This window comes from Camelina sativa, chromosome 8 (assembly GCF_030686135.1).
Source record: "Camelina sativa cultivar CO46 ecotype springtype chromosome 8, ASM3068613v1".
Taxonomy (NCBI): Eukaryota; Viridiplantae; Streptophyta; class Magnoliopsida; order Brassicales; family Brassicaceae; genus Camelina; species Camelina sativa.
Genome location: NC_141887.1, coordinates 14,902,313 through 14,925,972, shown reverse-complemented (window position 1 = coordinate 14,925,972; position 23,660 = coordinate 14,902,313). Strand labels below are relative to the sequence as shown.

The 23,660-nt window shown below is 33.2% G+C and overlaps 5 protein-coding genes across 5 annotated transcripts; 3 read left to right on the top strand and 2 right to left on the bottom strand.

Annotated features, from left to right (window-relative positions):
* Positions 1–7,232: 7,232 nt before the first annotated feature.
* LOC147940077 (uncharacterized) lies at positions 7,233–8,999 on the top strand. Its single transcript, XM_087461133.1, has 2 exons — positions 7,233–8,876; positions 8,986–8,999. The coding sequence occupies exons 1-2, from the start codon at positions 7,289–7,291 to the stop codon at positions 8,997–8,999; spliced, it is 1,602 nt and encodes a 533-aa protein (XP_087317259.1). The 5' UTR covers positions 7,233–7,288.
* Positions 9,000–11,480: 2,481 nt separating this feature from the next.
* Positions 11,481–12,733, top strand: LOC147940076 (uncharacterized). The gene has a single exon (XM_087460959.1). It carries the CDS (start codon positions 11,481–11,483, stop codon positions 12,672–12,674), a length of 1,194 nt encoding a protein of 397 aa, XP_087317085.1. The 3' UTR covers positions 12,675–12,733.
* Positions 12,734–12,785: 52 nt separating this feature from the next.
* LOC147940075 (uncharacterized) lies at positions 12,786–16,544 on the top strand. Its single transcript, XM_087461132.1, has 2 exons — positions 12,786–16,421; positions 16,531–16,544. Exons 1-2 carry the CDS (start codon positions 13,604–13,606, stop codon positions 16,542–16,544), a joined length of 2,832 nt encoding a protein of 943 aa, XP_087317258.1. The 5' UTR covers positions 12,786–13,603.
* A 123-nt stretch (positions 16,545–16,667) lies between these two features.
* LOC147940074 (uncharacterized) lies at positions 16,668–19,936 on the bottom strand. Its single transcript, XM_087461131.1, has 2 exons — positions 16,850–19,936; positions 16,668–16,753 (listed from the first exon to the last, which is right to left on the bottom strand). Exons 1-2 carry the CDS (start codon positions 19,665–19,667, stop codon positions 16,668–16,670), a joined length of 2,904 nt encoding a protein of 967 aa, XP_087317257.1. The 5' UTR covers positions 19,668–19,936.
* Positions 19,937–20,541: 605 nt separating this feature from the next.
* Positions 20,542–21,799, bottom strand: LOC147940073 (uncharacterized). Its single transcript, XM_087461424.1, has one exon. The coding sequence runs from the start codon at positions 21,778–21,780 to the stop codon at positions 20,587–20,589; it is 1,194 nt and encodes a 397-aa protein (XP_087317550.1). The 5' UTR covers positions 21,781–21,799; the 3' UTR covers positions 20,542–20,586.
* Between the last annotated feature and the right edge of the window lie 1,861 nt (positions 21,800–23,660).

Below are 23,660 nucleotides of genomic sequence, written 5' to 3'. Positions count from 1 at the left end.
GCTTCGAATCAATGTTTTCTCGGTTTTAGCCTGTTTCGAGACAAAATGGGTATAAGTGTTGTCTAAACAACCCAAATTCATCCCAAACTCTTACAATTAGTCAAATGCATTGGATTGTCACACATTCTGACCCTAGAAACAGTAACAAATCTGTTTACTGCTTCGAATCAATGTTTTCTTGGTTTTAGCCTGTTTTCTCGGCTTAAGCTTGTTTTGGGATAAAAGAGGTTTAAGTGTTGTCTAAACACTTCAAATTCATCCCAAAATCTTACAATTATTCAAATGGATTCGATTGTTACACATTTTGACCCTAGGAACAGTAACAAAGGTGTTTACTTCTTCGAATCAATGTTTTCTCGGTTTTAGCCAGTTTTCTCGGTTTAAGCCTCTTTTGGGATAAAACAGGCTTAAGTGTTGTCTAAACAACCCAAATTCGTCCCAAACTCTTACAATTAGTCAAATGCATTGGATTGTCACACATTCTGACCCTAGAAACAGTAACAAATCTGTTTAATCCTTCAAATCAAAGTTTTCTTGGTTTTAGCATGTTTCGGGACAAAAGGGGTATAATTTTTGTCTAAACACTTCAAATTCATCCCAAACTCTTACAATTAGTCAAATGCATTGGATTGTCACATATTCTGACCCTAGAAGCAGTAACAAAGCTGTTTACTGTTTTGAATCAATGTTTTCTCGGTTATAGCTTGTTTCGGGACAATATGGGTATAATTGTTGTCTAAACACTCCAAATTCAACCCGAACTCTTATAATTAGTCAAATGCATTGGATTGTTACATATTTGACACTATCAACAGTAACAAAACTATTTAAAGCTTCGAATCAATGTTTTCTCGGTTTTAGCCTGTTTCGGGACAAAATGGGTATAATTGTTGTCTAAACACTCCAAATTCAACCCGAACTCTTATAATTAGTCAAATGCATTGGATTGCTACATATTTTGACCCTATAAACAGTAACAAAGCTGTTTACTGCTTCGAATCAATGTTTTCTCGGTTATAGCTTGTTTCGGGACAAAATGGGTATAATTGTTGTCTAAACACTTCAAATTCAACCCGAACTCTTATAATTAGTCAATGCATTGGACTGTTATACATTCTGACCCTAGAAACAGTAACAAAGCTGTTTACTGCTTTGAATCAATGTTTTCTCAGTTTTAGCCTGTTTTGGGACAAAATGGGTATAAGTGTTGTCTAAACACTCCAAATTCAACCCGAACTCTTATAATTAGTCAAATGCATTGGATTGTTACATATTTTGACACTATCAACAGTAACAAAGCTTCGAATCAATGTTTTCTCGGTTTTAGCCTGTTTCGGGACAAAATGGGTATAATTGTTGTCTAAACACTCCAAATTCAACCCGAACTCTTATAATTAGTCAAATGCATTGGATTGCTACATATTTTGACCCTATAAACAGTAACAAAGCTGTTTACTGCTTCGAATCAATGTTTTCTCGGTTATAGCTTGTTTCGGGACAAAATGGGTATAATTGTTGTCTAAACACTTCAAATTCAACCCGAACTCTTATAATTAGTCAATGCATTGGACTGTTATACATTCTGACCCTAGAAACAGTAACAAAGCTGTTTACTGCTTTGAATCAATGTTTTCTCAGTTTTAGCCTGTTTTGGGACAAAATGGGTATAAGTGTTGTCTAAACACTCCAAATTCAACCCGAACTCTTATAATTAGTCAAATGCATTGGATTGTTACATATTTTGACACTATCAACAGTAACAAAGCTTCGAATCAATGTTTTCTCGGTTTTAGCCTGTTTCGGGACAAAATGGGTATAATTGTTGTCTAAACACTTCAAATTCAACCCGAACTCTTATAATTAGTCAATGCATTGGACTGTTATACATTCTGACCCTAGAAACAGTAACAAAGCTGTTTACTGCTTTGAATCAATGTTTTCTCAGTTTTAGCCTGTTTCGGGACAAAAGGGGTATAATTTTTGTCTAAACACTTCAAATTCATCCCAAACTCTTACAATTAGTCAAATGCATTGGATTGTCACATATTCTGACCCTAGAAGCAGTAACAAAGCTGTTTACTGTTTTGAATCAATGTTTTCTCGGTTATAGCTTGTTTCGGGACAATATGGGTATAATTGTTGTCTAAACACTCCAAATTCAACCCGAACTCTTATAATTAGTCAAATGCATTGGATTGTTACATATTTGACACTATCAACAGTAACAAAACTATTTAAAGCTTCGAATCAATGTTTTCTCGGTTTTAGCCTGTTTTGGGATAAAACAAGTTTAAGTGTTGTCTAAACATTTCAAATTCATCCCAAACTCTTATAATTAGTCAAATGCATTCGATTGTCACACATTCTGACCCTAGAAACAGTAACAAAGCTGTTTACTGCTTCGAATCAATGTTTTCTCTGTTTTAGCCTGTTTTCTCGGTTTAAGCGTGTTTTGAGATAAAACAGGTTTAAGTGTTGTCTAAACACTCCTAATTCATCTAAAACTCTTACAATTAGTCAAGAGCATTGGATTGTCACACATTCTGACCCTAAAAGCAGTAGCAAAGCTGTTTACTGCTTTGAATCAATGTTTTCTTGGTTTTAGCATGTTTCGGGACAAAATGGGTATAAGTGTTGTCTAAACACTCCAAATTCAACCCGAGCTCTTATAATTAGTCAAATGCATTGGATTGTTACATATTTTGACACTATCAACAGTAACAAAGCTTCAAATCAATGTTTTCTCGGTTTTAGCCTGTTTCGGGACAAAATGGGTATAAGTCTTGTCTAAACATTCCAAATTTAACCTGAACTCTTATAATTAGTCAAATGCATTGGATTGTTACATATATTGACCCTATAAACAGTAACAAAACTGTTTACTGCTTCAAATTAATGTTTTCTCGGTTTTAGCCTGTTTTCTCGGCTTAAGCTTGTTTTGGGATAAAACAAGTTTAAGTGTTGTCTAAACATTTCAAATTCATCCCAAACTCTTACAATTAGTCAAATGCATTGGATTGTCACATATTCTGACCCTAGAAACAGTAAAAAAGCTGTTTACTACTTCAAATCAATGTTTTTTCAGTTTTAGCCTGTTTTGGGACAAAATGGGTATAAGTGTTGTCTTAACGCTCCAAATTCAACCCGAACTCTTATAAGTAGTCTACTGCTTTGTGGATAACATGTTAACATGTTAAGAGTTCATTTGACTAAATATAAGAGTTCAGGTTGAATTTCGAGTGGTTAGACAACACTTATACCCATTTTGTCCCAAAACAAGCTTAAACCGAGAAAACAGGCTAAAACCAAGAGAACACATTTATTCGAAGCAGTAAAAAGCATCTTTACTCTTTCTAGGGTCAAAATATGTAACAATCTAATGCATTTGACTAATTATCAGAGTTCAGGTTGAATTTGGAGTGGCTAGACAACACTTATACCCATTTAGTCCCAAAACAAGCTTAAAACGCGAAAACAGGCTAAAACCGAGAAAACATTAATTTGAAGAAGTAAACAGCTTTGTTTGTGTTTCTTAGGTCAAAATGTGTGATAATCCAATGTATTTGACTTATTGTAAGAGTTCGGAATGAATTTGGAGTGTTTATACACCACATATATCGATTTTGTCCCGAAACAGGCTAAAACCGAGAAAACATTGATTCAAAGCACTAAACAGCTTTGTTACTGTTCCTAGGGTCAGAATGTGTGACAAGCCAATGTATTTGACTAATTGTAAGAGTTTGGGATGAATTTGGAGTGTTTAGACAACACTTAAACCCCTTTGATTTCAAAACAAGCTTAAACCGAGAAAACAGGCTAAAACCAAGAGAAAACATTGATTCAAAGCAGTAAAAAGCTATGTTACTCTTTCTAGGGTCAAAATATGTAACAATCTAATGCATTTGACTAATTATAAGAGTTCAGTTTGAATTTGGAGTGGTTAGACAACACTTATACCCATTTTGTCCCAAAATAGGCTTAAAACGAGAAAACAGGCTAAAACCGAGAAAAAATTAATTTGAAGCAGTAAACAGCTTTGTTTGTGTTTCTTGGGTCAAAGTGTGTGATAATCCAATGTATTTGACTTATTATAAGAGTTCGGAATGAATTTGGAGTGTTTATACACCAAATATACCGATTTTGTCCCGAAAGAGGCTAAAACCGAGAAAACATTGACTCGAAGTACTAAACAGCATTTTTACTGTTCCTAGGGTCAGAATGTGTGACAATCCAATGTATTTGACTAATTGTAAGAGTTTGGGATGAATTTGGAGTGTTTAGACAACACTTAAACACATTTTATCCCAAAACAAGCTTAAACCGAGAAAACAGGCTAAAACCAAGAGAAATCATTTATTCGAAGCAGTAAAAAGCTTCTTTACTCTTTCTAGGGTCAAAATATGTAACAATCTAACGCATTTGACTAATTATAAGAGTTCAGGTTGAATTTGGAGTGGTTAGACAACACTTATACCCATTTTGTCCCAAAACAGGCTTAAAACGAGAAAACAGGCTAAAACCGAGAAAACATTAATTTGAAGCAGTAAACAGCTTTGTTTGTATTTCTTGGGTTAACATGTGTGACAATCAAATGTTTGGCCCAACCGATGACATATATCCACCCCAAATACCCAAGGTTTCACTACCCTACTACACTAAACACGAAAAACACCAACTCATCGGCCCTTTACCAAAGATAGCCTTCCACATAGATATGGGAATACCCTAGATACTATCTTGGCACTACAACCTTCTACCCTTCTTACCAGAGATGCCATATTCACTAGTCCGCGAATTCAGAATCAAATGGTGGGACAAATATAACCTCGACCGCTGCTCTTTATCCAACTTGGAGAAATGGATCCAGACACATCAACAAATAAAGCAATCCATAGCTACAGTATCCCGAGCATTACCACCTATTCAAACAAAAAATTCGCCACACAAACCACCAAGTCCTACAGAATCAACAACTTCGTCCTCCGGATCCAAGAAAAGTAAAGGCAAAGAAAAACTCAAGAAACTCCTCGAGACAATAGCTATGCAAATATCCTCCTCAGACGACGAAGATGATATAACACAAGACAACAATACGCAACACGACGATCCATTCTAAAAAAAAAAAAAAAAAAAAAAAAAAAAAAAAAAAAAAAAAAAAAAAAAAAAAAAAAAAAAAAAAAAAAAAAAACGTGAAAGTATCATGGTAGAGCTCTTTTATTATATCTTTAAGTTATGTGCTTGTAATATAAATACATATATATTCAGTATATAGTTTTGTAGAAGCTACCTCTTCCACCGACTCCATCAACACTCCAATTTTCAAGACAAGATGAAGACAAAAAGACAATTATGCAACAGCTCAACTATCAATACAAGACTTCAAGACCAAGAAATGAAGACTTCAGTATTATAACAAGACAAAGACTTCAATCAACAAAGGATTACTCATCTCTCGCAATGTCAAAAATAGGACACGTCGACAACAACTTACGCAACTTCACACAGCTTTGTATAAATAAGGAAGTGAGAGGAATAGGAGAGGGCAGAGTGTTTTTAGCGATCATTCACAAATTCCCTATACATCCTACTCTCCAATTTTCATAAGTTTGTTTTCAAAGTTTGTATCTTTACTCTTGTATTTTAACCAAGTTTAAATAAAGTAAGTTTAATCATCCCTCTTATCTATATTTTAAGTTAATTTGCTTATTTATACACTGGTTTTACTCTAGTTATATTACAATCTAGAAAAAATAATCTATATATTTTATCCTGGGTTTTGTTAAAGAACGTATGGTATCAGAGCCAAAAGAATTTCGGCTTATAGTATGATATATGTTTTTCTTAAAACATCCAAGCCAAACGACGACATGTTTATTATAAACCTAAGCCTAGTGTTAAAAACCAACCTACCAGAACCTTGTCGGGAGCGTTGATAGCGTAGGTGTTCCAGGCCGTAAGACCAGAAGGCAGTGAGTCCGTTGGTAAGCCCATGCGTCTTTCGTCATCGATAAGAGTGGTTAGTTTGCATTTTTAGCATTAGATTAAGTATAATTTAAACATGGCATCTACGGTTAGGAAGTTGTTTAAGTCTAAGCATGCATCATCTTCTACATCTCAAAAAACAATTAATTCAAGAGAAATTATGTCAAAAATCACAACCTTTAATCAAGAAATATCAAAAGATCAACTACCGCATGTTAATCCACAAAATATATATCAAATAGGAACTTTTGATTTTAGAACTGCATATTCAATTAAAGAACATGAACAAACTTTATCATTACAAAATGAATTTGAAGAAATTAAACTACTTTCTTCTATGGCTTTAGAAAACTATAAAAGAAAAAACTTTAATTATATTCATTTTGGCCTAATACAATTAGCAATCAAACCTTTATCTAGAACAGGGATTGATTCCCCAATACTCATGTTATTAAGAGATAAAACACTTTTAAAATTTGAAGACTCCTTATTAGGGGCAGTACAATCAAATTTATGCAACGGAGCTATATATTTTAATTGTGCACCAAATTTTCAAGTAAGCTTACATGACCCTACAATATTTAATACTTTAGTTTTAAACGTACACTTGCCTGAAATTAAATTTCAGCAAGAAAGACATGGCTATTTGTTGTTGTATCGTATTTACTTTAAGCAATCTACATCTGAGTTCAACCCACGATGTTTATTGCAAGATGATAAAGGCGAAACAACAATATTGGCTGCACATGGTAAAGACACACCAACCTCTACATATACACCTAAACAATTAAAATGGACAGAAATTACAATTCCTGATCAATGGAAAATTAATATTACTCAACCACCAAGAAATTTTGAACAAAGAACTATTACGAGTATAACAGAACAATATGATGGAAAAATATTATTAAACTTCGGTTCTTTCAGAGATCCACCATCATTAAAATTTAGTTCATTCCACCCACGTTCATCTTTCTCTGAGTACAGAACTGGCCAAGCTAGCACTGAATCAGAGGAAAGTGTAGAACAAATTTTAACAAAAAGCCAAGGGAAAAAACCTATTATTTTTCAAACACCAATAGCTGAACCAGTTCAACAGTCAGAAGTGGGATCGTCTAACTTTCCTACTTCCCCAACAACTTCAGATTTTAAATCAATAAATGTTATCATAAAAACATTTACAATAGACAAAGATTACCTTAAAGAAGAATTCTTATCAGATAAAAACAAGGATAAAAGAAAATGGTACTTTCAAGCTTTTAATAAAGAAAAACTTACAACTTTTAGAGAAATATGGTATAACTACATGGAAAATATAGAAGTAAATATTCCATTTTTCACATGGTTTGAAACATATGCTTTAGAAAATAACATATGCTACCCATATAAAAATGAATCAATAAACACTAGTTCCACATTGTACCACACATGGGAAATGACTAACGGAGAAATACACAAATCAGTTCATCCACCTTTGAAAGACATCAAAATTCACACTCCCCAAAGACAAGTAATCGCTACACCTTTTAGAACCGGGGCAAACCGAGATGATAAAGATTCAATATATATGGCAGACATTAAGATAGTATATGAACAAAATAATTATCAAAGTCAAATATTACATACTATTTCACGACAAATAGATAATCTTGATAACAAACTAGAAAAGGACGAAAAAAACATAACAACAAACTCTCAGCCGTTATCTTCACCCTTTACTGCAATCTCACCACCTCTCTTCAAACCATTAACAAAATCCATTAAATTTCCTGAAAATGAAATTTTAAAATCAATTTCAACTAGACTGGATAGACTAGATAAAGCCAAGGGGATAAATAATATTGACGAAAACATTCGATCTGAAACCGATATAGAAATAAATAGAATAAAAAGAAACTTTCAACCATCCAAAAAACCATATTATCCAAGGCACTCACCACCCGACTTATTATTTGAAGAACATCATAAATTTCCCTCAACGAACTTTTACAACGGAGAAGGCATATATGAATGGAATATAGATGGTAGATCCGAATATGAAATGATGAATTTATTTCAAGAAATGGGGATGGCAACCCTATCCTATAAAGCTAAAGGAATGTCAGACCACCAAGCATGTGTCATGCTAATCTCGGGCTTCAATGGAGCCCTGAAATTTTGGTGGGATAATGCTTTAGGCGTAGAAACTCAAAATTCTATTCTAAACCATACTGAAACTAGAAGAGTAGAAGGAGAAGATGGTTTTTATGAAGAAGACCAAGTTCAAAATGCTGTAGAAGTATTACTCCACACCATGACCATGCACTTTGTAGGAAACCCTTCGGAAGAACTAACAAGTAAAAAACTTATTTTAACAAATCTTAGATGTCCAACACTAGGGGACTTTAAATGGTATAAAGATATATTTGTAACCAACATATTTCAAAGACACGACTGCAACCAACCCTTCTGGAAAGAACGGTTCATCGCAGGATTACCATCATTTTTCGCAGAACGATTAATTAATAAACTAAAAGATTATTCTGGAGGACAACCAATCCCATGGGATACCATAACCTATGGTCAATTGTTTGCCTTTATTAAAAAGGAAGGTCTACAAATATGTCAAGAACACAAAGATAAAAAGCAAAGTAACAAATTTAAATTTGCAGAAACTATGGGTTCATTTTGTGAACAATATGGTTACAATCGTCTCACTCCACCTTCTAGAGAAAGAAGAAAACTACGCAAACAAAATAAAACTTTTTATCCACAACCTTATAATAAAAGTAAAAGATTTACAAAGAAATTTTTTAACTCATACTATACAAAAAACAAAAATCCCAGAGAACCATCTACAAAAGAAAGAATTATATGCTGGAACTGTAAACGGCCAGGACATAAATCTACAGATTGTAAAATGAAAAGAAAAATCAATGAAATATTTCACGATCAACAAGACATTAAAGAAAAATTAGAAAAATTACTTCTTTCAGAAACTGAAAATTCAGACGAACTCAGTAGCGACCCTTCTCTAGACATAATAGAAGATGAAAGTGATACATCCTCTCAAAATTCTGAAAATATCTCAGATGGCATATGCAATTGTAAAACAATAAACGTAATTACAAAAGACATTGACAAACAATTTTTAATAGATATTATAGATAAAATAGATGATCACAAAACCAAAAAGGAATATTTATTAAAATTAAAAGATTTAGTGCAACGAGAAAATCAATTATTAACTCCACAACCTTTTAGTCTTAACAAAATAATAGAAAAATATCCCTCTCCAACACTTTTTAAACAAGTAACCACTGGTGAATTACAAGGAGAAGTTAAAAATTTAAAAACACAAATAAAAGAATTACAACAAATAGTTCACCAACATCAACTTCATCAATTGCAAGTAGACGCTAGATTAGCCCTTATAGAACCAAAAGTCCATGAATCTCCACCCACAACAATGGACAAACCCTCCACAAGCAACCCTGAAAACCATAAACAAACAAAAGAAGAAGAAGAATATATCCAGATAATAAACAAAATAAACTATCAAAAATGGTATACAAAAATCACAATACACATAGGGTATGATTTTAAACTAGAAACAATAGCACTTCTAGATACAGGAGCTGACTATAATTGTATTAGAGAAGGAATAGTTCCTACAAAATTCTATGAAAAAACATATGAAAAACTTAGTGGTGCAAACGGAAGTAGTTTGAAGGTCAACTACAAATTACCTAAAGCAAAAATCTGTAACAAAAATTATTGTTTTAAAACTCAATTTATCCTTGTAAAAAACTTAAGCCAAGAAGTTATACTAGGAACACCATTTTTTACACAAATTTATCCGTTTAAAGTTACAGAACTAGGGATTACCACAAAAATTGTAGGAGAGAAAATAATGTTTGAATTTCTATCCCCAATGAAAACAAAAGAAATCTTAGCCTTACAAAATTCAACAATAGAAAAATCTATAAATTTAATAGACGGGAAACAAAAACATATACAATATTTACAACAAGAAATAAAATACCAACATATAGAACAACAACTAAGTGATCCACAAGTGACAAATAAAATAAAAACTTTAGAAGTTGAACTACTACACCAAATATGTTCTGAACTCCCAAATGCCTTTTGGGAAAGAAAAAAACATATTGTTGAAATACCCTACGAAAAAGATTTTAACGAAAAAAATATTCCAACTAAAGCTAGACCTATTCAAATGAATCAAGAACTTTTAGAATATTGCAAAAAAGAAATACAAGAATTACTAGATAAGAACTTAATAAGAAAATCTAAATCTCCTTGGAGTTGTTCAGCATTTTATGTTAACAACCAAGCTGAAAAAGAAAGAGGAGTACCACGCTTAGTAATCAACTATAAACCCTTAAACAATGTAATACAATGGATAAGATACCCAATACCAAACAAAAGAGATCTATTAAAACGATTATATGACGCCTGTATATTCTCTAAATTTGACATGAAAAGTGGATTTTGGCAAATACAAATTGCCGAGAAGGATAAATATAAAACAGCATTCACAGTGCCTTTTGGGCATTACGAATGGAATGTTATGCCTTTCGGTTTAAAAAACGCACCATCCGAATTTCAAAATATAATGAACGAAATATTTAACCCTTACTCCACCTTCTCTATTGTATACATAGATGATGTGTTAATATATTCAAAATCCATCGACCAACACTTTAAACATCTATACACCTTTTTAAACATTGTTAAAAAGCATGGACTAGTAGTATCCGCAAAAAAGATGCAAATATTTCAAACAAAAATACGTTTTCTAGGCCACAACATATATCAAGGTACTATAACACCTATATCTAGATCTATAGAATTTGCAAATAAATTTCCAGATGAAATAAAAGAAAATTCACAATTACAAAGATTTTTAGGTTGCCTAAACTACATATCTGATTTTCTACCTAATCTACGAAAAACTATTCAACCATTGTTTCAAAGATTACAAAAGAACCCCATACCATGGTCAAGTCTGCATACTAGTCTAGTCCAGGATATCAAGAAAAAGGTTATAACACTACCATGTCTAGTCATCCCACACCCCAATGCATTCATGATAGTAGAGACAGATGCATCAGAAATAGGTTACGGGGGGATCCTTAAACAGAAAATGCCAGAGTCAACCCAAGAGTCTATAGTTCGTTTCCACTCAGGAGTATGGCTTGGACCACAAAAGAATTACTCTACAGTTAAAAAAGAAGTTTTATCTATAGTAAACTGTATTTCTAAATTTCAAGATGATTTAATAAACAAAAAGTTTTTACTACGTGTCGATTGCAAATCGGCGAAAGAGATTTTACAAAAGGATGTTAAAAACTTAGTCTCTAAACAAATATTTGCTAGATGGCAAGCTATTTTATCTGTTTTTGATTTTGATATACAATATATAAAAGGGGAAAATAATTCTTTACCTGATTTTCTAACAAGGGAGTACTTACAGGGAAAATCTCAGGATCACCAAAATGAGTGAAACACGAAAGAAACCAATGAGTGCATCAGACTACGTCAAGAATCAACCACATTTACAAGGAAAGCAATTAACCACTAGCAACCAATTCTCTGCCTTGGCGGAATTTCCTCCTTTATCCTACGCAAAAGCCGTCAACCCCCAGCCACAAAAAATATCCAATCCATCCTCCTCACAAAAAACCATAGATCAAAAATCGTCCTACTTCCTTAAACCACAACGCCAACACCTTATTACAACCTCATTTACCAAACCAATATCCCTTAAAGATCTAACCCAATATACCAACCGCATATTTTACGAAGAAAGTCAATACCTTACCGATAACCTTACCAAAAACCGCACATTCTACGAATTCATTCTCGTAGACACCAAATCAGTAGAAATAACCCACCATACCGACAAGAATGACCCAAACCTTATTTCCTACTCCACCTGCAAAATCCTCAAAGTATGCAATCCCCAAGATCTCGGATTCATAAACCTGCACACCGCAAAAGAATTCTCCATCCCGGGGTTCCATATTCCAAGATTTACCTACATAGATTACCAGAAGGCCTTTTTCCACACCCTTTACTTACGAACCTATGATCACTCCTGGTTCCTCTCCTTTGACTTTCATTGCCCCAAGACAATACCAGGATGGTTCTACGAATGGTGGTACTGGTTTGGCCCAACCGATGACATATATCCACCCCAAATACCCAAGGTTTCACTACCCTACTACACTAAACACGAAAAACACCAACTCATCGGCCCTTTACCAAAGATAGCCTTCCACATAGATATGGGAATACCCTGGATACTATCTTGGCACTACAACCTTCTACCCTTCTTACCAGAGATGCCATATTCACTAGTCCGCGAATTCAGAATCAAATGGTGGGACAAATATAACCTCGACCGCTGCTCTTTATCCAACTTGGAGAAATGGATCCAGACACATCAACAAATAAAGCAATCCATAGCTACAGTATCCCGAGCATTACCACCTATTCAAACAAAAAATTCGCCACACAAACCACCAAGTCCTACAGAATCAACAACTTCGTCCTCCGGATCCAAGAAAAGTAAAGGCAAAGAAAAACTCAAGAAACTCCTCGAGACAATAGCTATGCAAATATCCTCCTCAGACGACGAAGATGATATAACACAAGACAACAATACGCAAGACGACGATCCATTCTAAAAAAAAAAAAAAAAAAAAAAAAAAAAAAAAAAAAAAAAAAAAAAAAAAAAAAAAAAAAACGTGAAAGTATCATGGTAGAGCTCTTTTATTATATCTTTAAGTTATGTGCTTGTAATATAAATACATATATATTCAGTATATAGTTTTGTAGAAGCTACCTCTTCCACCGACTCCATCAACACTCCAATTTTCAAGACAAGATGAAGACAAAAAGACAATTATGCAACAGCTCAACTATCAATACAAGACTTCAAGACCAAGAAATGAAGACTTCAGTATTATAACAAGACAAAGACTTCAATCAACAAAGGATTACTCATCTCTCGCAATGTCAAAAATAGGACACGTCGACAACAACTTACGCAACTTCACACAGCTTTGTATAAATAAGGAAGTGAGAGGAATAGGAGAGGGCAGAGTGTTTTTAGCGATCATTCACAAATTCCCTATACATCCTACTCTCCAATTTTCATAAGTTTGTTTTCAAAGTTTGTATCTTTACTCTTGTATTTTAACCAAGTTTAAATAAAGTAAGTTTAATCATCCCTCTTATCTATATTTTAAGTTAATTTGCTTATTTATACACTGGTTTTACTCTAGTTATATTACAATCTAGAAAAAATAATCTATATATTTTATCCTGGGTTTTGTTAAAGAACGTATGGTATCAGAGCCAAAAGAATTTCGGCTTATAGTATGATATATGTTTTTCTTAAAACATCCAAGCCAAACGACGACATGTTTATTATAAACCTAAGCCTAGTGTTAAAAACCAACCTACCAGAACCTTGTCGGGAGCGTTGATAGCGTAGGTGTTCCAGGCCGTAAGACCAGAAGGCAGTGAGTCCGTTGGTAAGCCCATGCGTCTTTCGTCATCGATAAGAGTGGTTAGTTTGCATTTTTAGCATTAGATTAAGTATAATTTAAACATGGCATCTACGGTTAGGAAGTTGTTTAAGTCTAAGCATGCATCATCTTCTACATCTCAAAAAACAATTAATTCAAGAGAAATTATGTCAAAAATCACAACCTTTAATCAAGAAATATCAAAAGATCAACTACCGCATGTTAATCCACAAAATATATATCAAATAGGAACTTTTGATTTTAGAACTGCATATTCAATTAAAGAACATGAACAAACTTTATCATTACAAAATGAATTTGAAGAAATTAAACTACTTTCTTCTATGGCTTTAGAAAACTATAAAAGAAAAAACTTTAATTATATTCATTTTGGCCTAATACAATTAGCAATCAAACCTTTATCTAGAACAGGGATTGATTCCCCAATACTCATGTTATTAAGAGATAAAACACTTTTAAAATTTGAAGACTCCTTATTAGGGGCAGTACAATCAAATTTATGCAACGGAGCTATATATTTTAATTGTGCACCAAATTTTCAAGTAAGCTTACATGACCCTACAATATTTAATACTTTAGTTTTAAACGTACACTTGCCTGAAATTAAATTTCAGCAAGAAAGACATGGCTATTTGTTGTTGTATCGTATTTACTTTAAGCAATCTACATCTGAGTTCAACCCACGATGTTTATTGCAAGATGATAAAGGCGAAACAACAATATTGGCTGCACATGGTAAAGACACACCAACCTCTACATATACACCTAAACAATTAAAATGGACAGAAATTACAATTCCTGATCAATGGAAAATTAATATTACTCAACCACCAAGAAATTTTGAACAAAGAACTATTACGAGTATAACAGAACAATATGATGGAAAAATATTATTAAACTTCGGTTCTTTCAGAGATCCACCATCATTAAAATTTAGTTCATTCCACCCACGTTCATCTTTCTCTGAGTACAGAACTGGCCAAGCTAGCACTGAATCAGAGGAAAGTGTAGAACAAATTTTAACAAAAAGCCAAGGGAAAAAACCTATTATTTTTCAAGCACCAATAGCTGAACCAGTTCAACAGTCAGAAGTGGGATCGTCTAACTTTCCTACTTCCCCAACAACTTCAGATTTTAAATCAATAAATGTTATCATAAAAACATTTACAATAGACAAAGATTACCTTAAAGAAGAATTCTTATCAGATAAAAACAAGGATAAAAGAAAATGGTACTTTCAAGCTTTTAATAAAGAAAAACTTACAACTTTTAGAGAAATATGGTATAACTACATGGAAAATATAGAAGTAAATATTCCATTTTTCACATGGTTTGAAACATATGCTTTAGAAAATAACATATGCTACCCATATAAAAATGAATCAATAAACACTAGTTCCACATTGTACCACACATGGGAAATGACTAACGGAGAAATACACAAATCAGTTCATCCACCTTTGAAAGACATCAAAATTCACACTCCCCAAAGACAAGTAATCGCTACACCTTTTAGAACCGGGGCAAACCGAGATGATAAAGATTCAATATATATGGCAGACATTAAGATAGTATATGAACAAAATAATTATCAAAGTCAAATATTACATACTATTTCACGACAAATAGATAATCTTGATAACAAACTAGAAAAGGACGAAAAAAACATAACAACAAACTCTCAGCCGTTATCTTCACCCTTTACTGCAATCTCACCACCTCTCTTCAAACCATTAACAAAATCCATTAAATTTCCTGAAAATGAAATTTTAAAATCAATTTCAACTAGACTGGATAGACTAGATAAAGCCAAGGGGATAAATAATATTGACGAAAACATTCGATCTGAAACCGATATAGAAATAAATAGAATAAAAAGAAACTTTCAACCATCCAAAAAACCATATTATCCAAGGCACTCACCACCCGACTTATTATTTGAAGAACATCATAAATTTCCCTCAACGAACTTTTACAACGGAGAAGGCATATATGAATGGAATATAGATGGTAGATCCGAATATGAAATGATGAATTTATTTCAAGAAATGGGGATGGCAACCCTATCCTATAAAGCTAAAGGAATGTCAGACCACCAAGCATGTGTCATGCTAATCTCGGGCTTCAATGGAGCCCTGAAATTTTGGTGGGATAATGCTTTAGGCGTAGAAACTCAAAATTCTATTCTAAACCATACTGAAACTAGAAGAGTAGAAGGAGAAGATGGTTTTTATGAAGAAGACCAAGTTCAAAATGCTGTAGAAGTATTACTCCACACCATGACCATGCACTTTGTAGGAAACCCTTCGGAAGAACTAACAAGTAAAAAACTTATTTTAACAAATCTTAGATGTCCAACACTAGGGGACTTTAAATGGTATAAAGATATATTTGTAACCAACATATTTCAAAGACACGACTGCAACCAACCCTTCTGGAAAGAACGGTTCATCGCAGGATTACCATCATTTTTCGCAGAACGATTAATTAATAAACTAAAAGATTATTCTGGAGGACAACCAATCCCATGGGATACCATAACCTATGGTCAATTGTTTGCCTTTATTAAAAAGGAAGGTCTACAAATATGTCAAGAACACAAAGATAAAAAGCAAAGTAACAAATTTAAATTTGCAGAAACTATGGGTTCATTTTGTGAACAATATGGTTACAATCGTCTCACTCCACCTTCTAGAGAAAGAAGAAAACTACGCAAACAAAATAAAACTTTTTATCCACAACCTTATAATAAAAGTAAAAGATTTACAAAGAAATTTTTTAACTCATACTATACAAAAAACAAAAATCCCAGAGAACCATCTACAAAAGAAAGAATTATATGCTGGAACTGTAAACGGCCAGGACATAAATCTACAGATTGTAAAATGAAAAGAAAAATCAATGAAATATTTCACGATCAACAAGACATTAAAGAAAAATTAGAAAAATTACTTCTTTCAGAAACTGAAAATTCAGACGAACTCAGTAGCGACCCTTCTCTAGACATAATAGAAGATGAAAGTGATACATCCTCTCAAAATTCTGAAAATATCTCAGATGGCATATGCAATTGTAAAACAATAAACGTAATTACAAAAGACATTGACAAACATGTTAAGAGTTCATTCACAAATTCCCTACGGCAGAATTTTGAGAGGATGTATCACTTTCATCTTCTATTATGTCTAGAGAAGGGTCGCTACTGAGTTCGTCTGAATTTTCAGTTTCTGAAAGAAGTAATTTTTCTAATTTTTCTTTAATGTCTTGTTGATCGTGAAATATTTCATTGATTTTTCTTTTCATTTTACAATCTGTAGATTTATGTCCTGGCCGTTTACAGTTCCAGCATATAATTCTTTCTTTTGTAGATGGTTCTCTGGGATTTTTGTTTTTTGTATAGTATGAGTTAAAAAATTTCTTTGTAAATCTTTTACTTTTATTATAAGGTTGTGGATAAAAAGTTTTATTTTGTTTGCGTAGTTTTCTTCTTTCTCTAGAAGGTGGAGTGAGACGATTGTAACCATATTGTTCACAAAATGAACCCATAGTTTCTGCAAATTTAAATTTGTTACTTTGCTTTTTATCTTTGTGTTCTTGACATATTTGTAGACCTTCCTTTTTAATAAAGGCAAACAATTGACCATAGGTTATGGTATCCCATGGGATTGGTTGTCCTCCAGAATAATCTTTTAGTTTATTAATTAATCGTTCTGCGAAAAATGATGGTAATCCTGCGATGAACCGTTCTTTCCAGAAGGGTTGGTTGCAGTCGTGTCTTTGAAATATGTTGGTTACAAATATATCTTTATACCATTTAAAGTCCCCTAGTGTTGGACATCTAAGATTTGTTAAAATAAGTTTTTTACTTGTTAGTTCTTCCGAAGGGTTTCCTACAAAGTGCATGGTCATGGTGTGGAGTAATACTTCTACAGCATTTTGAACTTGGTCTTCTTCATAAAAACCATCTTCTCCTTCTACTCTTCTAGTTTCAGTATGGTTTAGAATAGAATTTTGAGTTTCTACGCCTAAAGCATTATCCCACCAAAATTTCAGGGCTCCATTGAAGCCCGAGATTAGCATGACACATGCTTGGTGGTCTGACATTCCTTTAGCTTTATAGGATAGGGTTGCCATCCCCATTTCTTGAAATAAATTCATCATTTCATATTCGGATCTACCATCTATATTCCATTCATATATGCCTTCTCCGTTGTAAAAGTTCGTTGAGGGAAATTTATGATGTTCTTCAAATAATAAGTCGGGTGGTGAGTGCCTTGGATAATATGGTTTTTTGGATGGTTGAAAGTTTCTTTTTATTCTATTTATTTCTATATCGGTTTCAGATCGAATGTTTTCGTCAATATTATTTATCCCCTTGGCTTTATCTAGTCTATCCAGTCTAGTTGAAATTGATTTTAAAATTTCATTTTCAGGAAATTTAATGGATTTTGTTAATGGTTTGAAGAGAGGTGGTGAGATTGCAGTAAAGGGTGAAGATAACGGCTGAGAGTTTGTTGTTATGTTTTTTTCGTCCTTTTCTAGTTTGTTATCAAGATTATCTATTTGTCGTGAAATAGTATGTAATATTTGACTTTGATAATTATTTTGTTCATATACTATCTTAATGTCTGCCATATATATTGAATCTTTATCATCTCGGTTTGCCCCGGTTCTAAAAGGTGTAGCGATTACTTGTCTTTGGGGAGTGTGAATTTTGATGTCTTTCAAAGGTGGATGAACTGATTTGTGTATTTCTCCGTTAGTCATTTCCCATGTGTGGTACAATGTGGAACTAGTGTTTATTGATTCATTTTTATATGGGTAGCATATGTTATTTTCTAAAGCATATGTTTCAAACCATGTGAAAAATGGAATATTTACTTCTATATTTTCCATGTAGTTATACCATATTTCTCTAAAAGTTGTAAGTTTTTCTTTATTAAAAGCTTGAAAGTACCATTTTCTTTTATCCTTGTTTTTATCTGATAAGAATTCTTCTTTAAGGTAATCTTTGTCTATTGTAAATGTTTTTATGATAACATTTATTGATTTAAAATCTGAAGTTGTTGGGGAAGTAGGAAAGTTAGACGATCCCACTTCTGACTGTTGAACTGGTTCAGCTATTGGTGCTTGAAAAATAATAGGTTTTTTCCCTTGGCTTTTTGTTAAAATTTGTTCTACACTTTCCTCTGATTCAGTGCTAGCTTGGCCAGTTCTGTACTCAGAGAAAGATGAACGTGGGTGGAATGAACTAAATTTTAATGATGGTGGATCTCTGAAAGAACCGAAGTTTAATAATATTTTTCCATCATATTGTTCTGTTATACTCGTAATAGTTCTTTGTTCAAAATTTCTTGGTGGTTGAGTAATATTAATTTTCCATTGATCAGGAATTGTAATTTCTGTCCATTTTAATTGTTTAGGTGTATATGTAGAGGTTGGTGTGTCTTTACCATGTGCAGCCAATATTGTTGTTTCGCCTTTATCATCTTGCAATAAACATCGTGGGTTGAACTCAGATGTAGATTGCTTAAAGTAAATACGATACAACAACAAATAGCCATGTCTTTCTTGCTGAAATTTAATTTCAGGCAAGTGTACGTTTAAAACTAAAGTATTAAATATTGTAGGGTCATGTAAGCTTACTTGAAAATTTGGTGCACAATTAAAATATATAGCTCCGTTGCATAAATTTGATTGTACTGCCCCTAATAAGGAGTCTTCAAATTTTAAAAGTGTTTTATCTCTTAATAACATGAGTATTGGGGAATCAATCCCTGTTCTAGATAAAGGTTTGATTGCTAATTGTATTAGGCCAAAATGAATATAATTAAAGTTTTTTCTTTTATAGTTTTCTAAAGCCATAGAAGAAAGTAGTTTAATTTCTTCAAATTCATTTTGTAATGATAAAGTTTGTTCATGTTCTTTAATTGAATATGCAGTTCTAAAATCAAAAGTTCCTATTTGATATATATTTTGTGGATTAACATGCGGTAGTTGATCTTTTGATATTTCTTGATTAAAGGTTGTGATTTTTGACATAATTTCTCTTGAATTAATTGTTTTTTGAGATGTAGAAGATGATGCATGCTTAGACTTAAACAACTTCCTAACCGTAGATGCCATGTTTAAATTATACTTAATCTAATGCTAAAAATGCAAACTAACCACTCTTATCGATGACGAAAGACGCATGGGCTTACCAACGGACTCACTGCCTTCTGGTCTTACGGCCTGGAACACCTACGCTATCAACGCTCCCGACAAGGTTCTGGTAGGTTGGTTTTTAACACTAGGCTTAGGTTTATAATAAACATGTCGTCGTTTGGCTTGGATGTTTTAAGAAAAACATATATCATACTATAAGCCGAAATTCTTTTGGCTCTGATACCATACGTTCTTTAACAAAACCCAGGATAAAATATATAGATTATTTTTTCTAGATTGTAATATAACTAGAGTAAAACCAGTGTATAAATAAGCAAATTAACTTAAAATATAGATAAGAGGGATGATTAAACTTACTTTATTTAAACTTGGTTAAAATACAAGAGTAAAGATACAAACTTTGAAAACAAACTTATGAAAATTGGAGAGTAGGATGTATAGGGAATTTGTGAATGATCGCTAAAAACACTCTGCCCTCTCCTATTCCTCTCACTTCCTTATTTATACAAAGCTGTGTGAAGTTGCGTAAGTTGTTGTCGACGTGTCCTATTTTTGACATTGCGAGAGATGAGTAATCCTTTGTTGATTGAAGTCTTTGTCTTGTTATAATACTGAAGTCTTCATTTCTTGGTCTTGAAGTCTTGTATTGATAGTTGAGCTGTTGCATAATTGTCTTTTTGTCTTCATCTTGTCTTGAAAATTGGAGTGTTGATGGAGTCGGTGGAAGAGGTAGCTTCTACAAAACTATATACTGAATATATATGTATTTATATTACAAGCACATAACTTAAAGATATAATAAAAGAGCTCTACCATGATACTTTCACGTTTTTTTTTTTTTTTTTTTTTTTTTTTTTTTTTTTTTTTTTTTTTTTTTTTAGAATGGATCGTCGTCTTGCGTATTGTTGTCTTGTGTTATATCATCTTCGTCGTCTGAGGAGGATATTTGCATAGCTATTGTCTCGAGGAGTTTCTTGAGTTTTTCTTTGCCTTTACTTTTCTTGGATCCGGAGGACGAAGTTGTTGATTCTGTAGGACTTGGTGGTTTGTGTGGCGAATTTTTTGTTTGAATAGGTGGTAATGCTCGGGATACTGTAGCTATGGATTGCTTTATTTGTTGATGTGTCTGGATCCATTTCTCCAAGTTGGATAAAGAGCAGCGGTCGAGGTTATATTTGTCCCACCATTTGATTCTGAATTCGCGGACTAGTGAATATGGCATCTCTGGTAAGAAGGGTAGAAGGTTGTAGTGCCAAGATAGTATCCAGGGTATTCCCATATCTATGTGGAAGGCTATCTTTGGTAAAGGGCCGATGAGTTGGTGTTTTTCGTGTTTAGTGTAGTAGGGTAGTGAAACCTTGGGTATTTGGGGTGGATATATGTCATCGGTTGGGCCAAACCAGTACCACCATTCGTAGAACCATCCTGGTATTGTCTTGGGGCAATGAAAGTCAAAGGAGAGGAACCAGGAGTGATCATAGGTTCGTAAGTAAAGGGTGTGGAAAAAGGCCTTCTGGTAATCTATGTAGGTAAATCTTGGAATATGGAACCCCGGGATGGAGAATTCTTTTGCGGTGTGCAGGTTTATGAATCCGAGATCTTGGGGATTGCATACTTTGAGGATTTTGCAGGTGGAGTAGGAAATAAGGTTTGGGTCATTCTTGTCGGTATGGTGGGTTATTTCTACTGATTTGGTGTCTACGAGAATGAATTCGTAGAATGTGCGGTTTTTGGTAAGGTTATCGGTAAGGTATTGACTTTCTTCGTAAAATATGCGGTTGGTATATTGGGTTAGATCTTTAAGGGATATTGGTTTGGTAAATGAGGTTGTAATAAGGTGTTGGCGTTGTGGTTTAAGGAAGTAGGACGATTTTTGATCTATGGTTTTTTGTGAGGAGGATGGATTGGATATTTTTTGTGGCTGGGGGTTGACGGCTTTTGCGTAGGATAAAGGAGGAAATTCCGCCAAGGCAGAGAATTGGTTGCTAGTGGTTAATTGCTTTCCTTGTAAATGTGGTTGATTCTTGACGTAGTCTGATGCACTCATTGGTTTCTTTTGTGTTTCACTCATTTTGGTGATCCTGAGATTTTCCCTGTAAGTACTCCCTTGTTAGAAAATCAGGTAAAGAATTATTTTCCCCTTTTATATATTGTATATCAAAATCAAAAACAGATAAAATAGCTTGCCATCTAGCAAATATTTGTTTAGAGACTAAGTTTTTAACATCCTTTTGTAAAATCTCTTTCGCCGATTTGCAATCGACACGTAGTAAAAACTTTTTGTTTATTAAATCATCTTGAAATTTAGAAATACAGTTTACTATAGATAAAACTTCTTTTTTAACTGTAGAGTAATTCTTTTGTGGTCCAAGCCATACTCCTGAGTGGAAACGAACTATAGACTCTTGGGTTGACTCTGGCATTTTCTGTTTAAGGATCCCCCCGTAACCTATTTCTGATGCATCTGTCTCTACTATCATGAATGCATTGGGGTGTGGGATGACTAGACATGGTAGTGTTATAACCTTTTTCTTGATATCCTGGACTAGACTAGTATGCAGACTTGACCATGGTATGGGGTTCTTTTGTAATCTTTGAAACAATGGTTGAATAGTTTTTCGTAGATTAGGTAGAAAATCAGATATGTAGTTTAGGCAACCTAAAAATCTTTGTAATTGTGATTTTTCTTTTATTTCATCTGGAAATTTATTTGCAAATTCTATAGATCTAGATATAGGTGTTATAGTACCTTGATATATGTTGTGGCCTAGAAAACGTATTTTTGTTTGAAATATTTGCATCTTTTTTGCGGATACTACTAGTCCATGCTTTTTAACAATGTTTAAAAAGGTGTATAGATGTTTAAAGTGTTGGTCGATGGATTTTGAATATATTAACACATCATCTATGTATACAATAGAGAAGGTGGAGTAAGGGTTAAATATTTCGTTCATTATATTTTGAAATTCGGATGGTGCGTTTTTTAAACCGAAAGGCATAACATTCCATTCGTAATGCCCAAAAGGCACTGTGAATGCTGTTTTATATTTATCCTTCTCGGCAATTTGTATTTGCCAAAATCCACTTTTCATGTCAAATTTAGAGAATATACAGGCGTCATATAATCGTTTTAATAGATCTCTTTTGTTTGGTATTGGGTATCTTATCCATTGTATTACATTGTTTAAGGGTTTATAGTTGATTACTAAGCGTGGTACTCCTCTTTCTTTTTCAGCTTGGTTGTTAACATAAAATGCTGAACAACTCCAAGGAGATTTAGATTTTCTTATTAAGTTCTTATCTAGTAATTCTTGTATTTCTTTTTTGCAATATTCTAAAAGTTCTTGATTCATTTGAATAGGTCTAGCTTTAGTTGGAATATTTTTTTCGTTAAAATCTTTTTCGTAGGGTATTTCAACAATATGTTTTTTTCTTTCCCAAAAGGCATTTGGGAGTTCAGAACATATTTGGTGTAGTAGTTCAACTTCTAAAGTTTTTATTTTATTTGTCACTTGTGGATCACTTAGTTGTTGTTCTATATGTTGGTATTTTATTTCTTGTTGTAAATATTGTATATGTTTTTGTTTCCCGTCTATTAAATTTATAGATTTTTCTATTGTTGAATTTTGTAAGGCTAAGATTTCTTTTGTTTTCATTGGGGATAGAAATTCAAACATTATTTTCTCTCCTACAATTTTTGTGGTAATCCCTAGTTCTGTAACTTTAAACGGATAAATTTGTGTAAAAAATGGTGTTCCTAGTATAACTTCTTGGCTTAAGTTTTTTACAAGGATAAATTGAGTTTTAAAACAATAATTTTTGTTACAGATTTTTGCTTTAGGTAATTTGTAGTTGACCTTCAAACTACTTCCGTTTGCACCACTAAGTTTTTCATATGTTTTTTCATAGAATTTTGTAGGAACTATTCCTTCTCTAATACAATTATAGTCA